General features: G+C 54.4%; 2 protein-coding genes across 7 annotated transcripts in view; one reads left to right on the top strand and one right to left on the bottom strand.

Moving 5' to 3' along the window:
- The window catches only part of EZH1 (enhancer of zeste 1 polycomb repressive complex 2 subunit), a 31,030-nt gene extending 21,451 nt beyond the window's left edge, over nucleotides 1-9,579 (top strand). For all 6 annotated transcript variants that reach the window (XM_061144082.1, XM_061144079.1, XM_061144081.1 and 3 more), the window contains 9 exons: nucleotides 1,562-1,653; nucleotides 2,589-2,629; nucleotides 3,238-3,363; nucleotides 4,597-4,775; nucleotides 5,269-5,364; nucleotides 5,776-5,857; nucleotides 6,313-6,393; nucleotides 6,802-6,886; nucleotides 7,160-9,579. In XM_061144082.1, coding sequence (XP_061000065.1) covers nucleotides 1,562-1,653; nucleotides 2,589-2,629; nucleotides 3,238-3,363; nucleotides 4,597-4,775; nucleotides 5,269-5,364; nucleotides 5,776-5,857; nucleotides 6,313-6,393; nucleotides 6,802-6,886; nucleotides 7,160-7,220 — 843 coding nt within the window. In that variant the 3' untranslated portion in view covers nucleotides 7,221-9,579. The remainder of the gene's footprint in view (nucleotides 1-1,561; nucleotides 1,654-2,588; nucleotides 2,630-3,237; nucleotides 3,364-4,596; nucleotides 4,776-5,268; nucleotides 5,365-5,775; nucleotides 5,858-6,312; nucleotides 6,394-6,801; nucleotides 6,887-7,159) is intronic.
- Nucleotides 9,580-9,873: 294 nt separating this feature from the next.
- Nucleotides 9,874-24,425, bottom strand: CNTNAP1 (contactin associated protein 1). Its single transcript, XM_061144078.1, has 24 exons — nucleotides 24,263-24,425; nucleotides 23,286-23,387; nucleotides 22,998-23,191; nucleotides 22,397-22,544; nucleotides 22,112-22,315; nucleotides 21,269-21,453; nucleotides 20,607-20,750; nucleotides 19,776-20,037; nucleotides 19,178-19,327; nucleotides 18,740-18,911; nucleotides 18,155-18,261; nucleotides 17,894-18,013; nucleotides 17,322-17,525; nucleotides 16,993-17,149; nucleotides 16,778-16,905; nucleotides 16,317-16,502; nucleotides 15,351-15,572; nucleotides 14,857-15,096; nucleotides 13,609-13,962; nucleotides 13,262-13,389; nucleotides 12,724-12,817; nucleotides 12,290-12,535; nucleotides 12,131-12,178; nucleotides 9,874-11,224 (listed from the first exon to the last, which is right to left on the bottom strand). The coding sequence occupies exons 1-24, from the start codon at nucleotides 24,327-24,329 to the stop codon at nucleotides 10,914-10,916; spliced, it is 4,173 nt and encodes a 1,390-aa protein (XP_061000061.1). The 5' UTR covers nucleotides 24,330-24,425; the 3' UTR covers nucleotides 9,874-10,913.
- Nucleotides 24,426-24,572: the final 147 nt, after the last annotated feature.

Raw genomic sequence — 24,572 nt, 5'->3', positions numbered from 1 at the left:
GCATGGATGCGTGCTAAGTCGCTTCAGTCGTGTCCAACTCTGTGCAACCCTGTAGACAGCAGCCCACCAGGCCTCTCTGTCCACGGGATTCTCCAGGCAAGAATACTGGAGTGGGTTGCCATTTCCTTCTCCGTTTCTTTCTAAATGTGGACCCATTTCCTGGAAGGCACTCCTGGGTCCTTCTGGGGATCTTCTTATCTCACATCTCTGCTCCTGCTTCTGTAGCTGCCACCATCCCCCTAATCAGTCTTCTCAGTTGCTTTATTCTTCAAATGTTCTATCATTAGATTTCCTAATTACCACCCCTAATGATTGGGTCTGGACCTTGTGCATCTCACTCACATCATCATTAGAATCATGATCTGATAGTAGCTTCTGATCTGGAGGCAGGAGAAGCCTGTAGAGAGCAGACAGACTGAAGCACAGGGATAGAGAGTCAGGTATTGGGGCCAACTGGTCCAAACAGGAACACGAGAGCTTGAGCCCTCCTCACTTAGCTCCCCACTTTCCAGAAGAGTCTCTGCAATCTTTTCTTCATGTACTCTCCACTTAGAACAAGTAGTAGAACCATGAGCTGAAGTGCCCTTTGCCTCCTTTCTTTTAAAATGAAAGAAGGTTTACTCAGGGGGGAAGCACACTCCATAGATGGAGTGTGAGCCATCTCAGAAGGCACAAGAGGCCTTTTTGGAGGAAGTAGAAATGAATAACTTTATTGCTTTGCGAGGCAAAAGGAGACAAAGCGGGCTCATGCCTTGAAAAACTGTGTCCCTCATTCCTTTTTGGATCTTATACCTGTCTCCCTAAGGCACAGGTTTTTTACCTAGAAGTCTGCAAACTGTGTACAAAGCAATTTTTGTGTGTTATTTTCCTGAAAAGAAGATTCACAGTTTTCATGGAATTGCGAGAGGGCCTGTAACCAAAAAGAAAAAGCTAAAAAACAAATGTTCTAAGGGAAACAGCATGTTTAAAGGGACCAGGCCTTCCTGAAATGCTGTCCTACTAAAATAGTCAAGGCTCTAGCATCTTTATGCCAACAGAGGGAGCTAGTGCTTAGCTGGGTGGTACCTCAGGTCACATCAGACTCAGTCACACAAGGTACACAACACTGCCCTTCCTAATAAGAGGCAGATACTGTTGGTAAGAATTTGACTCCCTCTGGGCTTGGAAGGCAGAGCAGTAGATGAAAGCAACGGACCAGGAAAACTGCACCTGTGCTCAGTCAGGATAAACACTTAAGAATTAACTTCAGGGACTTCCCTGGTGATCCAGTGGTTAAGACTTCTTGCTCCCAATGCCGGGGGCATGGGTTCAATCCCTCATCAGGGAAGTAAGGTCCTGCACCCCTACACGGCATGGCCAAAAACAAAACAAAACCAAAAACACAACCAAAAACAAAGAACTTCAGAACCAGCAACCCGGTATCCCAGTGCTGCTCTGTCTCTCCCTGCTAAAGATGCTCAGTCATCTCCCCACAAGCTCTCCAGAAACCAACACCTGACTCGGTCACTTATCTGACCCCTCAGCTCAAGAAGTGACAGGTCCTGTTGGATTTCTCTTCCAGGTCTTCCAGTTTGCAGTCAAAGAGTCACTTATCCTGAAGCTGCCCACAGATGAGCTTATGAACCCCTCGCAGAAGAAGAAGAGAAAGCACAGGCAAGGGTTGGACCGAAGGCTTTCTGTGGCCAGGCTGTTTCTGTGCCCTGACCGCCCCTAGGGCTTCGCTGCTGCCTCCCTCTGCAGCCCCTGGCCATCAGTTCAGCGTCACCCAGCGGAGGGCCTCCTCAGAGCACAGCCTCCTCAGTGCTCCCTGCGAGTCTGTGCCTTGAATCAGCCCTTCCCTTGTCCTGCAGTGCTGTGGACCATGAAATAACTGATTTTTAAGCTCCTGGCCAGCAGGATGTGAACTGGCCTCATGGCTCCACCCTGAGGCTGTTTCTTCTCCCTGGGTTGTTATTACCACTATGCTCACTTCTCAACTCTGACCAGAGTTTTTTTGTTCTGTTTTTGGCACTTGTTTCTCTGAGTTGCATAATAACACTGTCTTCTAGCTAAACTTTGCTTAGGGTTGGAACCTTTTTTTTTTTTTTTTTGCATCCAACACTCCATCTGGCTTTGCTCCCTAAAGAACTGACACTGGTTCCAGATATAGAAGGAAATCCCTGCGGCATCTCCCTTTCAGTTCCTTCACTCAGAGCAGATTCCTGAAAAGTCTTCCCACCTCCCCATTGTGAAACGCCCCCACATCTCCACCTCCTCAAAGAGAGGGAGGGCAGGGGAGAGGAGAAATGGAGAAACGGTAGCATTTTAATAGACGTAGAGGGTTTGGTTTGGTCTTGCATCTGTTTTTGGTTTTTTTATGTATGTTTATGGGTGGGAAGTAGTGTTCTTGTTTAAATCTTGAGCCAGAGGCCAGCTGCAGGTAAGGTGGGCTCCAGCTTCTGTGGACAGGCGTCCAGGCCTGTTGTGAAGGGATTTGGGGAGGATCCCAGTGATCCGATCGCAGTCCCCCAGAGGAGGTCATGCTATCATTTACCGAAATCTGCAGAGTTCCCCAGGGCCACGACCCTGAGCTGTACCATCTCTTGCAGGTTGTGGGCTGCGCACTGCCGGAAAATTCAGCTGAAGAAAGGTAAGCTCCACTGGGGCACTACGCTCAGGTTGCAGCCTGTGGCTGCCCCTCCCCCGCCCCACCCATGGCTGCACTTTTTGACCCTGCATGGCTTCCGCACATTGCAGGTCCCCCCTGCAACAGCTGATAACAGCTCAGCTCCTCACTGCAGCTGAGACCTCTCAGGAGATACAGTCATAGGCCTGTGGTCTCTGACTTTCATCATGTGCCATATACAGGGTTCTAGGCTTCATTTAGTGTTTTGGGGCGGGGTTTGTTTTATTTTTTTGGCCAAGTGGCAGGTGGGATCCTAGTTCCTCAAGCAGGCATTGAACTCAGGCCCCCTGCCGTGGAAGCACAGTCTTAACCCCTGGACCAGCAGGGAAGTCCCCTCATTTAGTGTTTAAAATGACTGCCCTGTAATCACACCATTTCCACACTCTCCCTACAGAGCAGATCACTCCATTGTAGCTTATGGACCACTACCACCTGTGATTACTTCTCACGTCAGGTGCTAAATGCATGCCCAAGTTGGGCAGAACAGGCCTCCTGAATGGGGTCAACTGGACCCTAGGGAGAGAGGGTGGCTCAGGAGCGTGGCCACAGTGGTGTGTTCTTTTCTCTCTTAGATAACTCCTCCACCCAGGTATACAACTACCAGCCCTGCGACCACCCGGACCGCCCCTGTGACAGCACCTGCCCCTGCATCATGACCCAGAATTTCTGTGAGAAGTTCTGCCAGTGCAACCCTGACTGTAAGAGTGCTCTGTTGGCTGCAGTGGCCAAGCTCAGCAGCCCAGGTTTCCCTCCCCTCGCACCCTTCTCTGCTTACGGGCCTTCCAATACCCTCTGTGCGGCCCTTGAAGCATTCTACAGAGGAAACAAGATCTTTAAGATCAGGGGAAGTCATTTTTTAAAAAGTCGTGAGGTTATGATTCTAAAAGCCACAGTTGCGCTGAAATAAGCTGCTTTTCCAGCTTCACATTCTAGGGCAGCATTAAGAAATGGGAGAATCTTTTTCCTTAAGGTGTAAATACAGCCTCCCTTTCCAGGATGTTGTTTTACAACGTATACAGGTTACAGCTCTGTGTGTGTCTGTTTTAGTCTCCTGTCTGGAGTTTCAGCCTCAGGTCGGTCTGGATGTCAGCAGAGGGTGGGACAGAGACTCAAGAGCGCTTTTCTCTTGCTTCTTACCCTTGCCTGCCCGCCCCCACTGAGGCTGAGCAGTTGGGTGGCAGCCCCCAGAGCTTGCAGACCTGGGTGCCCAGGCAGTTGTGCTGGAAATACCTTGTAACACACAGCAGATAGCAATCTTAACCACAATAGAGGGGTGGGTGATTGTGCTGGGAGGGCAGTGGGTGGAGGATGATGGCATAGAACGGATGCATTATGTTCTCAAAATGATTCTTGTTTTGATGGTGAGGATTTACCAGTGAAAAGCACTGATTTCTACTTCTCTGGAGCACTGTTCACCTCCCTGCCAAATTCTCCCAACAAAGTGGAGGTGGTAAGGGGAGAGCATTGTTAGGGATTCTGTAGAAAACACTTCTCCAGAATCAAACCTGCTTTTCTGACTCAGATGTGAATGCTGGGAGATGCTCCATTTTCTCTGAAAAACACTTGAGTCTGTGATTATTGGGACTGCCCAGGTAAAGAATTCACCTGCCAGTGTAGGAGATGCAGGTTTGATCCCTGAGTTGGGAAGATCCCCTGGAGATGCAAATGGCAACCCACTCCAGTATTCTTGCTTGGAAAATCCCATGGACAGAGGAGCCTGGCAGGCCACAGTCCATGGGGTCACAAAGAGTTGGACGTGACTGAGCCACTAAACAATAACAACAACATGTGATTATTGGGAAGGCAGTTTCTCTGCTATTTGCCAAATATCCTTGAACCCATAACACTGACTTCCCCGCTGTCCCCTGAGTCAAAGCGGACCCCCGCGTTAGCCTGCTCATCTCCTTGACGTTCCCTGTCACCCTGCGCAGGCCAGAACCGCTTCCCCGGCTGCCGCTGCAAGACCCAGTGCAACACGAAGCAGTGCCCGTGCTACCTGGCGGTGCGGGAGTGCGACCCCGACCTGTGCCTCACCTGCGGGGCCGCGGAGCACTGGGACTGCAAGGTGGTGTCCTGCAAGAACTGCAGCATCCAGCGCGGCCTCAAGAAGGTGCGGCTCCCGGCTCCAGGCCAGGCGCGGGCAGGCTGAGGATCCGTGCAGCCTCTGTCTGCGGGCCCCTGAGGTGGTGTGCGCACCGTGTTGGTGATTCCTGACAGACACACGTTTCCTGAGTTCATCAAGCCTTTGGTCCCCTCGAGGGATTAGAGAAGTAATCCCCTGACTTGGCCAGACTGAGAGGAGCAGGGAAGAGGCCATGTCACTGACCATGTCTGTTTTCTGTGAACATTCACAGTGAGTTCCACAGGGTCAGCTATAGGAGGTTCCCCAGGCTAGAAGAAGAGGTATCAGGTCTCTTTTCATCACCTCCCACCAGAAAACAATGGCTGAGTCCTTTTTCTGTTTTCAGATCCTCTTACAGTTGCTAGTTCTTTCCACCCTGCTGCCCGCAGCCCACGTGCATGTCCAGCACACATTCCCCCCCCCCCCCAACCCCCGGCTCGCACACGCCCTGTAATCTGAGGTTTGACTCCCTGTTCCCCAGCACCTGCTGCTGGCCCCCTCAGATGTGGCCGGATGGGGCACCTTCATTAAGGAGTCAGTGCAGAAGAATGAATTCATTTCTGAATACTGCGGTGAGGTGAGTGCTATCAGTGTAGCCCACATTCTTACATGGAGAGATACTGATGAGAAACCCTTACTTTCTGTGGGCCAGACTTCTGTGAATTGATCTCTAAATAACTCAGCCAAGTTCTCATGTGGCCTCTCGGGGGATCCCACAGAACTGTTTGCAATCCTGAAACAAACCACTCTTTCTTCGACTTTTTGGCAACTCAGGCTATACAAGGGGGCCAGGCAGGCGGGGGACTCTAGTCTGTCTTAGTGCTGGTTAGCCTGTTCAGGGATTGGGATGAAACTAGCTGAGCTCCCCCTCTGACTGCTGTTCTTGTGGTCCTCCATAAGCCCCCTCCTGGCCCTTTCTAGAGGCAGAGTGCCGTGCCCTGAGCAGGCAGCCACATCTCCACTGTCTGTTCCTTGTCTGTCTCTACAGCTCATCTCTCAGGATGAGGCCGATCGACGAGGGAAGGTCTATGACAAGTACATGTCCAGCTTCCTCTTCAACCTCAACAATGGTAGGGAGTCTCTCTTTCATCCCCACGTGGTCTCAGGCAGGTCTTTCTACCAGACTCCCCTGGTCATCATTCAGGTTCGGACCAGCGCTGAGTCTTCCAGCCGATGATTAGAGCACAGTGGTGAGACTGAACTCAGAGACTCCAGGAGCCACAGTTTGCTTGCTCTGGGAGAACCTCCATTTCCGGGTTGTGTTTGTTAATCAGAGCCCCGAGTGCTTATACCTCAGAAATCTCCCTTCCGAGTAGGTGGGAGGGGAGGTCTGTAATTCCCACAAGAGGAAGGGAACCCGCAGGGAGTGCTTCCATGAGAGGCTGTTTCTAGCTCCAATTAGTGTGCTGGGACTCAGAGTTTTCCCCTGCATTGTTTCTGTTACAGTTTAGTTGATTTCAGATTCAGGCTCAGGAAGCTGTAGAGCTTCCGGGTAAGCTCATGGTCCCCCTGGTTTACTTTATAGATTTTGTCGTGGATGCTACCAGGAAAGGAAACAAAATTCGATTTGCAAACCATTCAGTGAACCCCAACTGTTATGCCAAAGGTGAGTTCCCAGTAATGTGGGAGGTGGGATAGATGATGGATGCTTCATTTACTATGATTTCTATCCATTAGTTCAGTTTTTTTTGGTAACCAAATTATTTCTTTGTCCAAAGATAATCATGATTAATGTCTAATATCATTTCTGTCTTGGTTTTTTAATCTGCTTTTCTGACTGAATACATTATAAACATTTTTTCCTAATGTGAAGCTTTTGAAGATAATTCTTTCCCTGTGTCACTAGCCAAAATAACAGATCTAAAAGCATAGAGACATCTACCTTCACTGATGACTTTCTGATTCCTCTTCATGTGTGTTTTCACTGGGAAGTGGGAGAAAATTGACCCAGACTCACTACTGATCATTGACTTGAAGTGACTGGGAATCTAGCCCTGGTTTTATCCTATTTCAGTGGTCATGGTGAATGGGGATCATCGAATTGGGATCTTTGCCAAGAGGGCAATTCAAGCTGGCGAAGAGCTCTTCTTTGATTACAGGTGAGGCAGCCAGAAATAGTCCTAGGGAAGTGGCCCAAAGGGCAGAGAGGGTAGCTGTTGAAATTTATCTGGGGGGCTGAGGGTGAGTGATACGGATGAAGGACATCTCATGGTGACCAAGGCTTTTTCTCTGTGGTGCTGTCTGGGGCCTTGCCTCTGAAGCAGGAGCCTTGTAGGAGGGAGTAGGAGGGGAAGTGAAATGGGAGGGAACTTCATCTTTTCAATCACACAGGCCTCCGTAGTGACCTGGTTCCTCCTCCTGCCCTGGGACAGGTACAGCCAAGCTGATGCCCTCAAGTACGTGGGGATCGAGCGGGAGACGGATGTCCTTTAGGCCTCGTGGGCCCCTCGCCAGTGCTATGGTCGCGGCACTGTCCTGCTTTCAGGCACACACCACTGCTGCTCGAGTTTCCTGCACTATGTGTCTCCTACACCGAGAAACCCCCCACCCGCTCCCTCTGTAGTGAGGCCTCACCTGTGTCCAGTGGGGACAGAACTGTCTCAGCGAGAGGGGAGACAGAGGCGGCTAGGGCTTGGGCTCCCAGGAAAGAGAGTTGCACCAGTGGGAGACTGCGTCTCAGGCCTTGGAGGAAGAGAGCACAGGCTGGGGGCGGGTGACATTTGCTTGAGTTCTTAACGGCTCCCCAGGCTGTGGGCCTCAGGAGTCACCTTGGACTGTTCCTGACAAGCATTAGCCTAACTTTCCAAATCAAGGATCCTTCCTGTAGTTGGGTCACCAGCAGATCTCTCTGTGGTCCTGAGACCAGAAGAGAACAGGTTCAGTGAAGTTTGATACCCAGAGCTTGTGAGTGATCAGGGTTAAAGATGAGCCTGGCGGGCGGAGCAGACTGAATTCAGAGGGGAGATGGGGAACCTGACTACTACCTCTTTCCCCCTGACATGCTTCAAACTGAAAGAGTGTGGGTTCTAAGAAAAGCTCTTCAAGGCTGGGAGAAATAAAGCTGAGTGCCATCCATCTTTCTGCAGACAGTGAGAACCAGCCCAACGACAATAATAAACTGCTAAGCTTGGGGCCCAGCAGGCTTTGGGGCACCCTCTGTGTGTACTCTGGAGACGAATGGGTATGTTTTCAGATTCCCAGGAGCAGATGCCAGTGCCCTGTCAACCCCTTTCAAAGTTCTGATTTGGCAGTGACAGGTGGGCATTACACTGCTGCTTAAGAACTGGAGGGGTGGTGCAGCCTGGGTCTGACGCTCTTGTTCCCTGCAGATGTAGCTGTTTTCAGGCCTTTCTTTTCCCTTAGAGGCTGGGCCTATGGGGCCACTTTTGCTCCTGTCTTCCGGGTAGTGGGGTGCAGGCCTAGACTAGGGAAGGGGAAGGTTGGTGGATCACTTTCCTGCCTGGAGTCTCTGCTGTAGGAAAGGATAAGTTGACACTATGTGTTTGGAAGTGGGCGAGGAGCTCCCAGGTTGCGCGTGTTTGGGATGGCACCATGCAGGCAGACTGGCAGAGGGTATTTAAACGTTGAGAAGACACAGGCTGGCCAGCTGTGCCAGTTCATAGTGACATTCTCTCTGGGATTCATGGAAGCACTTTATTTCCTCTAGAAGGTCTAGAGATTGAGGTAGAGTTTGAGCTAAGGTCTCGGGGGTCCCTGCCCAAATCTCTTTGCTGAGGGAGCGGGGAGGAGGTGGTGGAAGATTCTCCTCCAGTTCTATCTCATGTCCTGGTGGAGGCAGGAGGAGCTGCCATGAAACAGCAGAATTGAATGAGAAAGGCACCAGCCCTAAGAACCGCCCCTGTGTCAATGGCTGGTGCTGAGCTGCAGGGAATAAGGCGCTTTGCGCTAGGGAAAGAGAAATGGGCAGGTACAGACAAGCCTAGGGTGTTAGATAAGGGAGCGGGCTTCTCCCTTCTCTTGGAGTCAGAGCCTCTCTCCCCTGGTCTGTGCTGACCACCCCCTTCCTCTAACCCCATTGGTTGTCCCAGTGAAGCAAGGAGTAGGGTCCCCTCTGGCCAAACTGTCACCTAGGGATTTCTGTGGGACATGCGCGTGCACACGCATACACACACACATACACACACACACACACACACACACACACTCACTCACTCACTCACATACCCTCACTCACCACACTAGTGGGCACACAGGCACTCAGCACTGAGTACACGCCCAGCCAGTTCCTGACAGAAGCCTCTTCCCACCTGACGGGTCCAGCCCCGGCCAGGCTTCTGAAATCTTCATCTGCTGTGGTTTGTATGCATTGTGTATAGGGGACACCCTCTAGCTGGACTGTGGGCTCCGAATTACTCATAAATTATAGGGAAAAACCAGAGACAGAGGAAGGAGGGTTAGGACTGTCTGAAATGCAGTCCGGGGGCTGGCTATGAGGAGTAGATGGGGAAAAATTGACATCCAACCTTTGAAAGGCTAGACTGACCCCACCCTTCACTCAGCGTGCAGAATCACTGTGGTTGACCCCCTCCTTCCCCTGTGTCAGACCACTGCCTACTGCTGTTGCTCCAGCATTCCCATCCTCTCCCCTGATCTCCCCCACCTTTAATGACGGGTCTTAACCCCTCCCCCCAAACAAGTTATGACAGATGGAGTGAGGTGGTGGGAATGGCGGGGGAGGCTGGTATATGTGCGGCTCTGTTGCCAGTGAATTTCACGCACTTTAAAGTCCTGTGGCTTGTGACCTCTTATCTGAATAAAGTGGTAGAATCCATTTTGGCAAGTTGTGTGCTGTGTGCTTTGGGGTCCAGGGATGAACCCTGGAAGGGTTGGTTCAGGAGCAGCGCAGGCTGAAGCTTGAGCATTCCGATCTCCACTTGTCCAGGGAGACCCAGGGTTGGGGGAGATCTGGGGCAGGGGGTTGGCAAGAACCAAGCAGCCTTTTAGCAGGTGATGCCGGGATTCTGAGTGCTCCCCATTAGAGGTTCTGGAGCTGTCAGATTAGTTCCCTGAAAGTCATCCCACTTATCCACTAGCCACGCCGCCAACTACCACACACAGACTGGAGCTCTGTCACTCTGCTTTATTAGAACAGCTCCGAGTCTGAGAGCACAGCTTCAGAGTGGAGGCTGGATCAGGCTTGGGTGAGTGACCAGCAGACCTCGTGAGACTCCAGCACAGGAGAAGCACACTGGGCGGGCACAGGGCAGTCCATTGATTTTGTCTTTTATATATAAACTGATAATTTAAAAAAATTAGAGTGATATATAGAGTTTCTCTAGAGAGAGACTTTGCAACAAAAAATATATATAAAGAAGACGACCTCCTGGACAAATGAAGCAGCATCTCTGAGCGGAGGAAAGAGGGCTCCTCATGCATTGGAGGGGGGGGCCAAGCCTTTAGACAGGCACCAAGGCTATTGCATATCTTGGAGGAGGGAGGAGGAGTAGAGGGCTAGCTAGTCAGTGTGTCTGCATTATTCTTTCTACATTGCAAGTTTTTTTATGGCTTTGGCTAAAGCGTATAAAGCAGCGGAGGTACTAAGGTGCTAAACTGAGGCCTCTCGGTCTCTGTAAAAAACAAAAAAGGGGGGTGGGGGGGCAGCAATGAAGCCCTCCCTAACCCCCAACTGAGGGGAAGCAGGTGGAAGATGTTCTGCAGGGGAGGGGGGAGGCTGGGGGGTATGATTGAGCAGCCTCCCCCCATGCCCTGGGCGCCCCTGCAATCCCACACATCTGTCCCTGCTGAGATTGAATATTTGAAGGGAGGTGGTTAATCTCCCCTGCACTCTGGTGTTAATCCCTGGCCACAGCTGGGACAGGGGTGGCAGGAAAGGCCTGGGCCAACCCCACGAGGCTTCTTTGGGGCAGGCAAACAACCAGGAGCCTGGGGAAATGGGGATGGGCAGGGCATTGGTTTTAGGCAGTGAGGCTCAGCCACTCCCTTTGGTCCCATCTGTAGCTCTGCCCACCAGACTTGGCAGGAGGGAAATCCTCTAGATGAGCAGAGCCAGCTAAGAGGAGCCACATGTCCCTGCGAGGATGGGGTGGAGGCAGGATTGGGGAATTTGGAGGAGACGGGCTTGGTCCTTGAAGCCCCTCTCCTGATTCATTCAGACCTGGACTCCTCCAGAATCTGGGGTAGGTTTTGGTCCCGGGGGCCAGGCGCTGGGGCTGGGGCTGGGGCTGGGGCTGGAGCTGGAGCTGGAACTTGGGTGGGAGCTGGTGTCGGAGTCGGGGTCGGGGCTGAGGCTGGGGCTGGGGCCGGGCCTGAAGTAGGCAGGGGAGGTTTGCTGCCAGGGTGGTAATCATGTGTGGCCTTGGGCTCATTGGTGTGGTAGGAGCCCTTGTAGCGATGATTCTGTAGATAGAAGAGCACCAACATTCCCACCAGTCCCAGCAGCAAGAAGGCCACCAAAACTGAAAGAGAAAAAAGGAACAATTGAGGGCAGATCTTTGAGGTTTCACCTATACACAGACACACGTGTATCCTTTTGGCCTAAAGCATATGTGTCCGACAGCGTCAGCTGTACACCCACATCAAGCTATTCTTGATGTGTCTGGTTGGTCTAAAGTCCTGGCTTCTATTCTGTTTCTAATATTAGAATTTCTGTTTCTCATATGGTACATGTAATGTTTATAAATTTCTCTTTCTAAAAATAGAATTCTGTCCTATTTCTAATATTCTCTTTCAACATCCCTAGTACTTACTCCAGTTTCTCATCTTTCTGGATCTTACTCTACCCCTGTTTCCTCATCCCTTAGCTTTAGCCCCAATTATTTTTTTTTATAACGGCTTTATTGAGATATAGTTGACATACCATAAAATGTATCCTTTTATAGTGCAGTAAAACTCCCTTTAAGACACAGTTCCTGCCTAATTCTGGGACCTTTTAGATATTAAACCCCTGATTTTGGTGGGAACGTGTGGCCATGACCCAACAGAGGAGCATATGACTTAAGCTGCTCATCATGAAGTGAACATCATCTGATTCACAAAGTCATAAAGTCAAGAGACGTGACCAGCAATGGACTACCACTACGTGGAAATGGTATATTGAGTCAGGCAGTGATAGGCACATCACTGTAAAAACTTTGGCCCAGTTTTAATATTTCATTTCTATTAAAATCTATAGAATCTGCCAATATTTAAAAATCTCCAAGCTGATTATCAATTACCTTCAGCATGGCCTGTCTCATGGTTCTTGGCACCACCATATACTAAGTGCCTTCAGTACCCCTCAGGCCTGAGGATACGGGACAGGGAGGGAAGGCTGACAGCTAGAGGGTAGAATGAGAGGTCAGGGTAGGGACGGTGCCACTCACAGCCCAAAAGTATAGCAACCCATCCGTCATCGTGGTAGTACGGAAAGTCTGAAAAAAAGAGAAAGCACCAGTTAGGAGGAGCCTCCTGCAAATTAAGAATCATTTCCTTTCCCTCTTGTCCCTCTTTTCCCTTCCTCTTCTGTGTCCCTGGGGACATACCTGGGGGAAGATACCAGGGGTCCAGCTCAGGGGGCACCTCTGAGACGAGACGTGGCATGGCTCCGCAGTTAGACTCAGACAGCTCTCCCTGGACACGAAGGGCCTCGGCCAGCTCCGCGGTCATGGGTCGAGGCGTTCGGAAGTGGGTCTTGAGAGGAGCCACGTTGTTGAATCGGACACCAGACAGGCAGCCCGAGAAACCTGGTGTGTTGTAGCGCTGGATCTCTGGGTCAATCACGCCAGTCTCTGAGGGAGAAGCAGCCCAGAAAGAAAGGGGCTTGGACCCCCTAACAGCCCTGGCCCCTCTCACCACCCCTAGGTTCCCACTTCTCTTTAGCAGCACCTTCACTGCCACTCCCCATCCTTCACCCTCTTCTGGACTCCAGAGGAGTCCACAGCTCCTGACCCCAAATGCCGTCTTAGCCCCAGCTTACCCATAACACGCCCCAAATACAAGGCCTTGGGCGAGTCCAGCTGGCTGTCCACCAACAGTGAGAACTTCTGTTCCGTCAAGGAGAAGTAGTCCACCTGAGTGGGGAGGGGAAAGGAGACGAGAGGGAGAACCAGCAGCAGACATAGCCCAGACCAGGCTGGGACTCTCTTCTTCCAACTGGTGGTGGGTCCGAGATCAGTCCCATGTGGCCAAGTCCTGGGCCCAGACATAGCATTTGGTATTAAAAACCTCACAAACTGGTTTTGAGCCCCGTCTTTGCAGCTTATGGTGGTTTGGGAAAACCACTTTACTGTCGGAGCCCCTTTTGTGACTAGTCAAATGAAGGTAAGAAGAGCTGCCTACCTGAACTGCCTCACAGGGCGATTGTGAGGTCCCATGATACAACACGTGAACATCCTCTGTACATTGGAATGTGCTCTACAGATGCTAAACTCTGCCATTTCCCACTGCCACAACCTTGATGGTGAGGTTATGATCTGAAGCAGCCTGCCTCCCCCGTCCCCTCCCCCGGCACACACCTGGATGAAGAGGTTGCGGTAGACCCGGGTGATGTTGACGCTGTGGGGCTGGCCGTCCGTCACAGGGCGGGTGGTGAGCTGGTACACATAGGGGCTGGTGCCCAGCTGGTAGCGCAGCTGCAAGGTCCCTGTGGGGTGGGGAGAAGGAAGAGGGGGGTCTCCCCTCAGCTCCCAGAGTCCCCATTTTTTTTTTTTGGCTTTGCCATGCTGCCTATGGGGTCATAGTTCCCTGACCAGGGATGGAACCTGTGGCCCCTGCATTTGGAAGCACCAGAGAAGTCCACTGAAGCCGCCACCTTGGAAGAGCACTTGAGTCCTAGTATTGGTCAATAGTTATGAGAACTCACCGTCTTCCTTGATGAGCACGGCCATGTAGTCACGCACAAAGGAGCTGACATAGAGCAGGACGGCGGGGGCAGACTGGGTGCTGAAGCTGAAGGACACCTCCTCTCCAGTGACGTTGTAGACAGGTCCACGGTAGCCTGGCACTGGCCGGCCTGGCCGCGGGTAATCAGGCAGACGGTACCCAGGGCCATGGTAGCCAGGCACGTAGCCAGGAGTGTCATAGCCGGGGATGTAACCAGGCTCGTAGCCCGGCACTGGCCGGCTCAGCATGTGGGAGAACTCGCGGGCTGCGGAGCGCAGTGCCGACTGGAGGTTATAGCGCATCCAGGTGCCAGGCTCAAAGAAACCGCCGATGTCTGAGGCAGAGGTAGTGAAGTCAGGACCCGTTCCCCGCTCCAGACGCTATGTATGTCATCCACACACAGGTCTGGCACGTGTCCCCAGTTTCTGCTACACCACAACCCATCTCCATTCACTTTTAGGTCCCCTGGAGGCCCTATGTCACGGAACGGAATCTTAAAATCATAAGAAATGTAAAAGATCATCTGATCCAATCCCTGCGCTTTACAGATGGGGAATGCAAGGCTCTGAAATGGGCAGTGACTTGCCTGAGGATACATAGTAAGTGGAGGGTCAGAACTAGAATCAAGATACCACAAGCCCACCTGCCACTACTCACACTTCTAAACCAAGACCAAAGGGCTTCTATGAGTCCCTTAGTCCCTGTGTCTTCCTACTTCACCAGACTTCTCCCACCAGTGACCTACCTGCTCATGCATCCTCCTAGACCAGCCTTAGGGAGGATGTGGTCTTGGTGTATGTGCAGAATCTTGCTATGGTGAATGTCAAGGCTCTCCTTAACCAAGAACCAGGCTGTAGACATGTTTTAGGCGTGCAGCGATTGTCAACTAGGAAATGGCATAGCAGGGTGTCGTGCAGCCTGATGGGGATATGCTTGCAAGGGGGGTAACCTGGGTTCCCTTGGTGACAGTGGGAAGATGGGGAAGTTATTTGTTTTGTTGCTGTTGTTTTTGTAGTGCCAGCTAGCTGTGCCATCCCTTCCTTGTCCCGCTTTATTCCTTTGGAATCACCCAGCAGCTTCAGCTGCCTGAGAGCCCAGCTCAAAGCTCAGGAGCCCAGGATGACCACAGTCTTCCCCGGTGCTGACACTGTGTCCTCCCTCCTTCCTTGCCCTCCCTACATCCCATTATGCCGTCTGGCTCATTCCTCCCATAACCAACAGCACTGACCGTGGTTGCAGTATGGCCCATCGAAAGCCGTAAGGTCACAGTCACAGGTGTAGTAGCTGTAGCGCTCCACACAGCGGCCGCCATGGAAACAGGGGAACCGGGGGTGGGCGCAGTGGCCTGTGCAGTTGGGTGAGGTACCCTCAGAGGCATTGGCACGGCCCTCCAGGTTCAGAGTCACTCCATTCAGACGCATAGCCCTCAAGCAACCCACAAAAGGCCGCCTCTTGAGCTCTGCAGATCCTGGGGAGAAGGTGGGCAGGTGGAGAGATGGGTGTAGAGCAGAGACAGGGGAAAGTACTGGGGCTGCAAAGGCAGTGAAGGGCTAGAAGAATGGACCGGATGCCAGGGACTGGAGAGGAAGGGTGGGCCTCGGCTCACTGTGAGGCTGAGGGGATTGCGACCTAAGAGACGGGGTTCCTGGAAACAAGGAGAGTGGCCTCGAGAGGGTAGGATGGTGACAGAGGCTTCAGACCTGCCTCCAGGTCACTGCTCACCAACATAGAGGGGCCGGTCGTACTCCAGCCAGATGTAGGTCTGCAGGGGCATCGGCCGTAGCACCCAGGGCCGGTGATCCACGCGGAGCCGGGCCTGCTTCACGTTGATTTCCGCCCGGACTAGGTGCCACTCATCATCATTGAACTCAAAGTCGTCTGAGTGCACTGTCAGGTTCTCATCCCCATTCCCCACGTCAAAGGCGAAGACTACATCCCGGGATGCTGGACAGTGTGGGGGGCAGGGGGAGAGGACTCAGAGCTCCCAGGACCCTCACAGGGTCGATATAGCCCTTCTTCTTTGCTCTTTGGAGCTCCTTGACTGTCCCTCCAATCTGTCTACGTGTGGGCGTGCTAAGTCACTTCAGTCATGTTAGACTCTTTGTGACCCTGTGGACTGTAGCTCCCCAGGCTCCCCTTGTCCATGGGATTCTCCAGGCAAGATTACTGGAGTGGATTGCCATTTCCTTCTCCAGGGGATCTTCCTGACCCACAGGATTGAACCCCTGTCTCTTATGTCTCTTGCATTGGCAGGTGGATTCTTTACTAGCTTGCACCACCTGGGAAGCCCAATCTGTTTACAGCCTGGGACACAACCCATGAAGTGCTTAAAACCTCATACCTCTGGTCTCCCACATTCCCAAATCCCTGGAGCCAGCTTCCCAGCCCCACCTCTCAGGTTAGAAGCATAGCTCATCAAATTGGAGTCCTGCCCCCCACCCCCGGCCACCCCACAGGAGTCCAGCTTCCTCACTCACAACTCAGGGCCAAAGGTCCAGAGAGGCCAAGTGGGTGCCCAGGGTCACAAAGCCAGCTATTGAGATGGAGCTGGGTCTAGAAGCCAGGCCCATCTAAAGTCCCTCCCATGCTGCCTTTCAAAGGGGCATCTGGCCTTGCCACTTACCCCAGCCTCCACCCACCCCACGTCTTCCCCAGGGATCTTCATCCCCCCAGTGTCTGCTTGCTCACTGTTGAGTTCCACACGCACGTAAGGTCGGCGCCACTGGCAGTAAGGGCCCCCCATATTCTCTAAGAAGACTCCTGAGGGAGCCGAGGTCCTGAAGTAGAAAGAGACGTCAAGGCTGTGGTTGGCCCGGATTGGGGGAAAGCGTAGTGCAGCCCCAGTGTGGAAGGAGATGGTGTTCCAGGAATTTCCTACAGAACCAAATGGAGGAAGGCCTTGTCAGTGGGGCGGGAGGCAGGCGACAGGGCAAAGGGGGACAGCTGGGGGAACCCAGGGAAAACTAAGGCGTGTCATGAAAGAGAGGAAGGTGCAGGTGCATAGGAACAGGCGTGGGCATGTCATAGCTGGAGCCAGGGTGTCTGGCAGGGTGTCCTGGAGACCCCCGCACACACACACCCAGTGAGTCAGGGCTTTGGAACTAGAGAGCCGACCCTGCGAGGGCACATGAAAAGGCTCTGCCACTCACGGTCGCCGTAGCAGCGCAGAGGCCTCAGGAAGAACTGGGCCTCCGAACTGGATCGGTTCGTGTCCCCCACCACCACCTGAGTGACAGGCAGATGGTCCACAAAGGTCAGCAGGCCCTTGTCGGTTCTCCTGTGGGGATGCGGATGCGGCGGCTCAGCCCTTGCTGCTCAGCAGCCCCCAGCATCCTGAAAGCCCTGTTCCTCTGCCCCCCCTTACCACTGGGGCTGGTCGGCGTCACAGTTACAGTGGAGAGCAGGGTCCACGCAGCTCCGGTCCAGACCACAGGCACAGCGCTGGATCCCAGGCTGCGAGCCGCCCCAGTAGAAGTGCTGCTCCTCATTTCGGCCAATCCAAAAGCTGTAGGGGTAGCCTCCTGGGGAAGAAGGGCAGGCAGCTTCCAGGCCCCGCCCTCCATTAGCCTCAGGGCTCCTCCCTCACTCTTCCAACCAGCCCAGACCACTTCCTGAGCCCTCTGGTCCTCTTCTCCCAGACCCCATGGGTCTCTCCTCCAGCTTTCACCCTGCCCTCCCCACCCCAGCCCTAACCTGCTGTGTTGAGCAGCCGGGAATTGTAGCAGGAGAACTCGATCCACTGCTCACAGTGCTGGGAAGCATTGGCCAGGGCACTGACCTCCTCCCAGGATGCATTCCAATACTGGACAGCCCCGAGGAATGGCCGCTCCATGCTGGAACCCGTCACCCGAGTCGTCCACAGCCTGTCATGGCGCACAACTGTCCATGCCCGGTTCTCTGGGAGAGGGACGAGGCAGAGCTGTGGCTGGAGAGAAGCATTCTCTACCCACCTCCCTACCCGCCTCCAGCACCACTATTGCAATTCAGAGCCAATAAACGAGGCCAGAAGCTCCATTCCAGCCCAGCTCTAAGTCTCCAACATCATAGACCGGCCATGAGACAGCTGGGATGGATCAGGAAGCTGAGATCTAGCTGCAAGGCTAGATTACAAACTCCTGAGTGTTCCCTTCCCGCACTGTCCTCCTTTACCCCTCCACCGTTTAATCTTACTGGCTCCGGTCCACCCTTCCATCCTTCCTTGTTCCCCCCTACACTCCCACACTTCATCATCCGCTGCCCATCACCCCTCAATCAGAGCCACTTACCTCGGATATCACAGTACACCACAAAAGGCTTCAGGGGGCCACTACCATCAGGATCAATGGTGAAGTTCCCAGAAGTTTTCCCACTGAGTCGATAAGCCTCACAGGATTCCTTATACAAAGCTGGTGGGTGGTGAGTTGGGGAAAAGGTAGTTATGGGGTTGGGGGCTAGGAGGGTCAGCCCCATCATCTTTAGCAGCCTCAGGATCCCCAGACACTTCCTGACTCTCCCCCAGACTCTCCCCCACATCCCAGCTGGCTTACGCTGGTGGCAGGTCTCCCCCTTGTAGCCTGTCAGTTCACAGTAGCAGATGAAGTCATCCCAAGACTGGTAGCAGCGACCATCATGCTCACACATGTTAGGGTTGCACCTATGGGAGGGGGTCAGCACGCAGGGAAGGAGCCTTATGGGGAGCTGCAGAGTAGGGTCTGACCCCTACAGGCTTCAGTCCCAGGTCCTAAGAGCACCAGAACGCACCTAACATACTCCACCTAAGTAGCCAGGTAGAAGCCTAAATGTTGGGGCATGAGGCAGGCCTCAGGGCTCAAGTACTACTGTTGCCTCTTCCCCAAAGGAATTAATAATGCCTTATATCCCCATCCTCACCTCCCCACCAAAGAAAACCCTCTAGGACCAAAACCAGATGCTTCATTTCCATTCTGAGCATGTGACACTTTAAGGGAGGAGCCGGGAGGTGAGAGGTCAAGAAGCAATCATCCCCAGGTGGGAGACTCAGGAGCTGGGACCAGATGGGAGATCATTGAGAAAGGCCATTCCCATCACCGGGAGACCGTGGAAGAGGGCTTTGGAGGGGGTCACCTCTTGGAGGGAGAGGGGCTTCTGGATACCTATCAGTGATGCCACATGTGTCAAAGAGGACCTCAGCATAGTATCCAAGCCGCCGGCCCTCCACCAGAGTCAGGTTGACCAGTTGACCATCCACCTTGAGCAGCTCCATGCAGCCATGGAACGCCGTCTGGTTGGAGTGGCAGCCCGATCGACTGGCTGGCTTGGGACAACCTGGAGCAACCACCCCTGTGAGGCCCTCCCCAGGGTAGACTCCAGCGACCCTCCCCCAGGGGGATGCCAAGGGAGAGCCAGCCATGAAGGAAGGAAGCAAGGAAGGGGGCCAGTAGACAGTGACAGTGACGTTCCAGTCCCCAAGGCCCCAGAGGGGCAAGAGGGATTTACTGCTACCAAGCTCTCCATGTAGCCCTATCTGGGTGGACTTAGATGGGGCCTTCCCACCCAGAGACAGGGGTCTAGCCAGATTGACCTCCACTTACCTCCAAAGAAGTATGAGGTTCCTGTACGGATCAGCAGTGGGTATGAGACCCTGACCTCTGCCCCCTCCACATCATCAATGCTGATGACTGCATGGTTTTCCTGGGCTACAAAATTCACCTCGTGCCAAAAGCCGTCATTCAGGCGGAACCCTGGACAGGACAGGAGGACAGTGTGGGTGGGGGAGGCACCACGTTCTAGAAGAGTGTCTTGAGTGGAGAAGCAGCAACCCCACTCTGTGTCCTAACAGCAGCCTCTGTGCTTCCCATTTTTACACTTATCACACTGAGCAGTGACATCCCCAAATGTCTCTCTTCACTATGTGGAACCCCAGAAGCTGACACAGAATCAAAAGGCATCAGTGAATGACACCCACAGGGACCCTCCAAATGGAGTACCAGGATTCTCAGCCTTAGTCCCTCAGATCTGCCGGGCCCTCCAACTCCCAGCTGTCTACATCCTGGGACCTCCTGCAGGTCTCCCTCCCGTCCCTCCCTCACCCCTCTGAGTATGCAAAGGCCTCAGTCCAGGCCTGCTGTCTCCTAGCTCTCTACCCTGCTCTGGCCTCCCTTTGCCTCCCCTTCCTTTCCCTCTGCTCACCAGCAGCGAACTGAAGCTTCTTTCGGCCGGTCTGCACCACGGACACGTTGACCTGCCCTTCACTGAGCATCAGCTCCACATGGCCCAGCCCATCCCCCAGGGAGGAGAAAAGCAGCAGCCCAGTGAGATCCCAGGTGCGGAAGCGAAAAGAGACTGCGAGGCGGCCGCGGCGGGGGAAGCCAGGCACTTGCACGAAGTTGTGAGGACCTCCGAAATTGATGGGATGAGGAACCGGGTCCAGGCAACGGAAGGCCACCTTACCCTGGGGACCCAAGTGAGGATGCATCAGCACCCAAGCGGATGCCCCGCCCCGGCCTCTGTGAGGAGCGGGGTTCCCTGGGTGTACGTCCCCAACCCCACCCCGCCCAGAAACACGTCCGGGTGTGGAGAGGTCTCCAGCCACCAAATCAGCCCTCAGGACTCTTCTCGCTAATCTACATTATCTTCTGATCGTCTCAGGAGAACCTGATTAGCTCCTGAGCTGGGGTAGGGGGGACCACATAATACCTAAACAGCCCTCAAGTCCTTCCTCAGCCCCTGAGCTGTGTGGCCGCTGGCCGAGCCACTCTGGGCTGCCACACCGTATTCTCCTCACTTATAACTGAGGAGATGGTGAGACCAGACCCCAGCTTTTAACTAGGCGGGAGCGAGGTGGGGAGCTGGCCTTTTGCACCTCCTGTGAGTCAGTGATGCCCCGCCCACAACGTGAGCAGCTGGCTAGGGAGAGGGCTCCTCGGCTTTTAGAAGATGCTCAAGATCTCCTCCCCCCTCCACTCCCTTGTTCCCGGAAGCTTTGATGCCCCGTCCTCCCAGATCACCCAGCCCACTGGCCTCGAAGGTGATCCGGGAATGGCGCCTCACGGCCAAGTCTGCGATGTTGACTCGATTGAAGATGACGTTTTCTATGCAGCCGCGGAAATTATGCCGATAGGCAAGGTTCTTCTGCGCGGCGCCCACCAGCCCCCCGATGAACATCTGCGGGCGGGGTGAGGAGTAAGCGTCCCTAGATGCGGCAGCGTGCGCGCCTTTCTCGCGCTCCCGCGCCGTCCTCTTTCCCACGCTCAGGCTGAGGTCTGAGACACACCGTTGCCCCAGTATCGGTATTGAAGCTGGAAGCTCGTTGGGCCTCCTGAGGCTTGGGTTTTAGCCCTGACCCCACCACAAATTGGCTGCATGCCCTTGGGTAAGTCGATGAACCTGTCTGGGGTTCTTCATCTGCACATCAGGGCCAGGAGAGGGCAATTTTCTCATCTCGCCTGATCCCCCAAATCCAGATTTCTAGACTCCACCTCAGCACTCTGGAGTGGAGCCCGGGAATCAGCATGCTAACACCAGCAACAACAACAACAAAAACCCAAGCTTTTCTGGGAGTTTGCCAACTCCTGATAGCATATTCAGAACGCAAGAGTCTTACCTCTGAAAGAAGTGCCCCCCACCCCAGCGGCCCACCCAGCATCTCACTTAACCAAATGGCTCCTCCCCTCTTTGCTCACCTCGTTGTCCAGGTTCAGTCTCTCAAAGTCGCCATTGAGCACGAAGCGCTGCACGTAGCCGTCCAAGGTGAGATTTGCGTCACGGCCAAATCGGTCGACTCGTACGTAATGCCAGTGCTGGTCATTGAGGACTCCCCCAGCGCTCACGGTCGTGTGACCCGGCCTTGGCTGGATGGGGCTGCTGCCTGAGGGTGAGGTAGGCCGGGGTCAGACAGGGAACCTGGAGAACCCCCCTCGGGCCCTACCGCCCAGCAAACCCCGAGGCGGAGCAACAGCCTACAACACAGAGGAGGAACTGCTCAAGGCCCAGGACGTCCAGGGAGGGTGGGCACATAGAGACCGGACCACCCTCAGCCTGCGATGGAGCGGTGGCCAATGGCAAGTACGGACTTAGTCATTTAACTTCTCTGAGCCTCTCTTTTCCTATCACTAAAACAGGGCACGAGAGCGGCTTCTACCTCATCATGTGCATATTATGGAAAGCGAATGAGATACTAAATAATACCAACGCTTCAGGAGTGTGTGTGTGTGTGTGTGTGTGTGTGTGTGTGTGTGTGCGCGCGCGCGCCTGTATACATATATACAATGTTTTTACAATGAGGAAACTGACGGGGGAAGTGCTTGTCCAAGGTCACACCGCAGGAAGGTGCTGGGTGCTGGAATCCGCTTCTCCTAATTCCCAGTCCAGAGTTTCGCAAGCACCAAATTTTACACGAAGAAGGCAGATGGGTCCAAATAGTTAAGGAAGGGGAAGATAAGGAATGGGGCGCGGCTTCGCGGAGGAGGTGCGACCAGGGGCGTGGGAGGAAAGCCTGGGGTTCCGGGCCGCGGCCGCGAGCTCACCCAGGCTCATGTGCAGCAGCAAGTGCGCCCCCTGCAGCTCGAGTGTCACGTAGTCGCCCTGGGCGCCCTCGGCGTGCAACAGGAGCCCGTCCTTTTCTTCGGTTTTGAAGCTGAAGGCGAACACGTCCCACAGACTCCGGCTGACTCCTCTCGGGAAGCGGTACGAGATGGCATCATCGCCATCGAAATACAGCACGTCGGACTCTGCGGGAAGGACCGTAGGTGGGTCGGGGGCCGCGGGACTCTGTCTCCCGCCCCGCCACCACCACAACCCCGCACCCTTACTGTAAGGGCAGCCGTAGAGGCCGAGCCTCAGGCCGATCTTGCCGCGCGGGTTCCAAGCCAAGGGCACGATGCGGATGTAGCGCGCCGTGAAGTGATAGTGCAGGTCGTGGCGAACCACCGCCGACTCGTTCACATTACCAAAGAAGGTCTAAAGGCAAGGGGAGAGGGGTGATCACGTTCCCACCCTCTGCTTGCTTTACCACAGCCTCCCAGCCCGCAGCTGTCGCATCCAGCTAATCTCGACCTCTGGAAGGCAGACACTCCTTATCTCCTCCGCCTTCCTGACTTTACAGTTTCCCTAGCCTAGAGCGTCCTCTCCACCATCCCATTATTTCCTCAAAGGTCAACTCAGATGTCGCCTCCTCCAAGAAGCTCTCCCAGATTCTACCCTGAAGTATGTTAAACCCTGTCAATTGGGCGTATCCTGCACACACGTCAAGCAGATGGTCCTTCTGGACTGAGTCCCTGGAGTGAAAGTCACTGCTTCTCATCTGTGCCCTCACCACCACCTCCTCCCCCTCCCCCAAACCTATGCCCAGCCCAGCCCAGGTCACAGAGCTGAGAAGGTCCCCCAAGTGTGTGTGCAGGGAGCCTGGAGTACCGCGTTGTGCCCTCGCTGATAGAACGGTGTCCAGCTGTCCACTCGGTCACCATAGAGCAGCATGTAACGTGTGACCCAGTCCCACGAGTTAAAGGACCCCTGCGTGGCCACAGCCCGAATTCGGTGCTTCTTCATTAGGTCAATCTGGAGCCAGGGATTTGGGTCCCCAATCCGGGGAGACCATCCACTTATGCCTACAGAAGGGACAAGGGTTTTCACCACTGGCTCCCCCTTTACCTCTAGCCCTCCAGAGTCCCTCACCCCACCGTGGGGCACCACCGTGCTCACCGTGCAGCCGGGCAAAGCGGGGCGCAGTGAAGAGCCCATAGTAGGAGGAGGCGCCCAGGGAGCGTGCATACAGGGGCCCAACCAGCTCCTCGTCGCAGCCGTCTGGGTTGCAGGAACAGACGTGTTTATCAGGGCGGCCCCTCCCAGTCCTTCCAAAGGCCCAGAAGGCTTTTCCAAAGGCTGAGCAACTGGCGCTCGTTCTTCACTCCCCCCAGTGCAGACCCAGCCCTAACTTAAACCACCTGCTCAACGTGACCTGCAGCAACAGCTGAAGACTGAGGGGAGGCTGCCTTCTCCTCCTGGGGGAACCCCTAAGCCAGACCCTCCCAAGGACCAGTTGGGGTTCAGTACTCCCCAAAACACAATCCCAAACCTCAGCATCTTTCAGAACCTGAGTCACCCCAAGACATCAATCCATCCCCAGACTTAGCCTCAGTACCATTCAGCAGCACCCGCAAACCTGCATGGAGCCCAAATGCAGGCCTAGTCCCAACCCCAGCCAGTCCTAGCACCACCAGTTCCATGTTCAAACTTAGCATTGTATAGGCTCACCAAATACTGCATGAATCCCAACCCCCAAATCCAGCCCCAGCCTTAGCCGCAAACCCCAAACCCTGGTCCCTGGGCCAGCTCCAAGCCCAGCCCCAGTCCCCTTAACCCTAGCCCGAGTCACTGGTACCACTCCTATTCCCAACCCTCAAACCCGGCACTCGCTCCCGCTTGGATCGCAGCCCCAAGTCCCCGCCCGGGCCGACTCGATCTTCAGCTCGGAGCCCAGCCCCAGCCCCGGGCGCGCGCGCCAGCCTCGGAGCTGCATTGCGGAGCGCGGGGGAGAGGCTGGAAAGGATGAAAGCGCACGAGTGCGCGCCGGCCGCGAAGCGACCCGCGACCACCCAGCCGCAATGCGGTGCGGGACCCGCCCTGCAGACCTCGGACTCCCGGGCCCAACCCTGCCTGCCTGCGAGCTCTGCACTCACAGTAGCCCCAGCCCCGGGCTCCTGAGACCGCGGCGAGTAGGATGCAGAAGAGTCGGAGACGCATCATGCAGGGCTGACAGGTCTCGGCGGCCGCCTTCCTGTGCCCGGCTCCGGCTAGGGTTCCAGTTCCAGCTCGGGCTGTCCTCCTGGGTTTTCGCAACGAATGACTGTCTCTCCCCCTTACCCACCCCTCTCTTTCCTCTCTCCCCCAGCCCTTCTTTCTTGTCTCCCTAGATGCCGTTCCTGCTTCTGTGCTGTTCTCTCCTCTCCTTCCACCCTCTCTCCTCTCACCTCCCCCCTTCCCCAGCCT

Source organism: Dama dama, chromosome 5 (genome assembly GCF_033118175.1).
Source record: "Dama dama isolate Ldn47 chromosome 5, ASM3311817v1, whole genome shotgun sequence".
NCBI classification, from domain to species: domain Eukaryota; kingdom Metazoa; phylum Chordata; class Mammalia; order Artiodactyla; family Cervidae; genus Dama; species Dama dama.
Note: the sequence above shows the minus strand (reverse complement) of the source record. Positions and strands in the feature narration are given on the sequence as shown.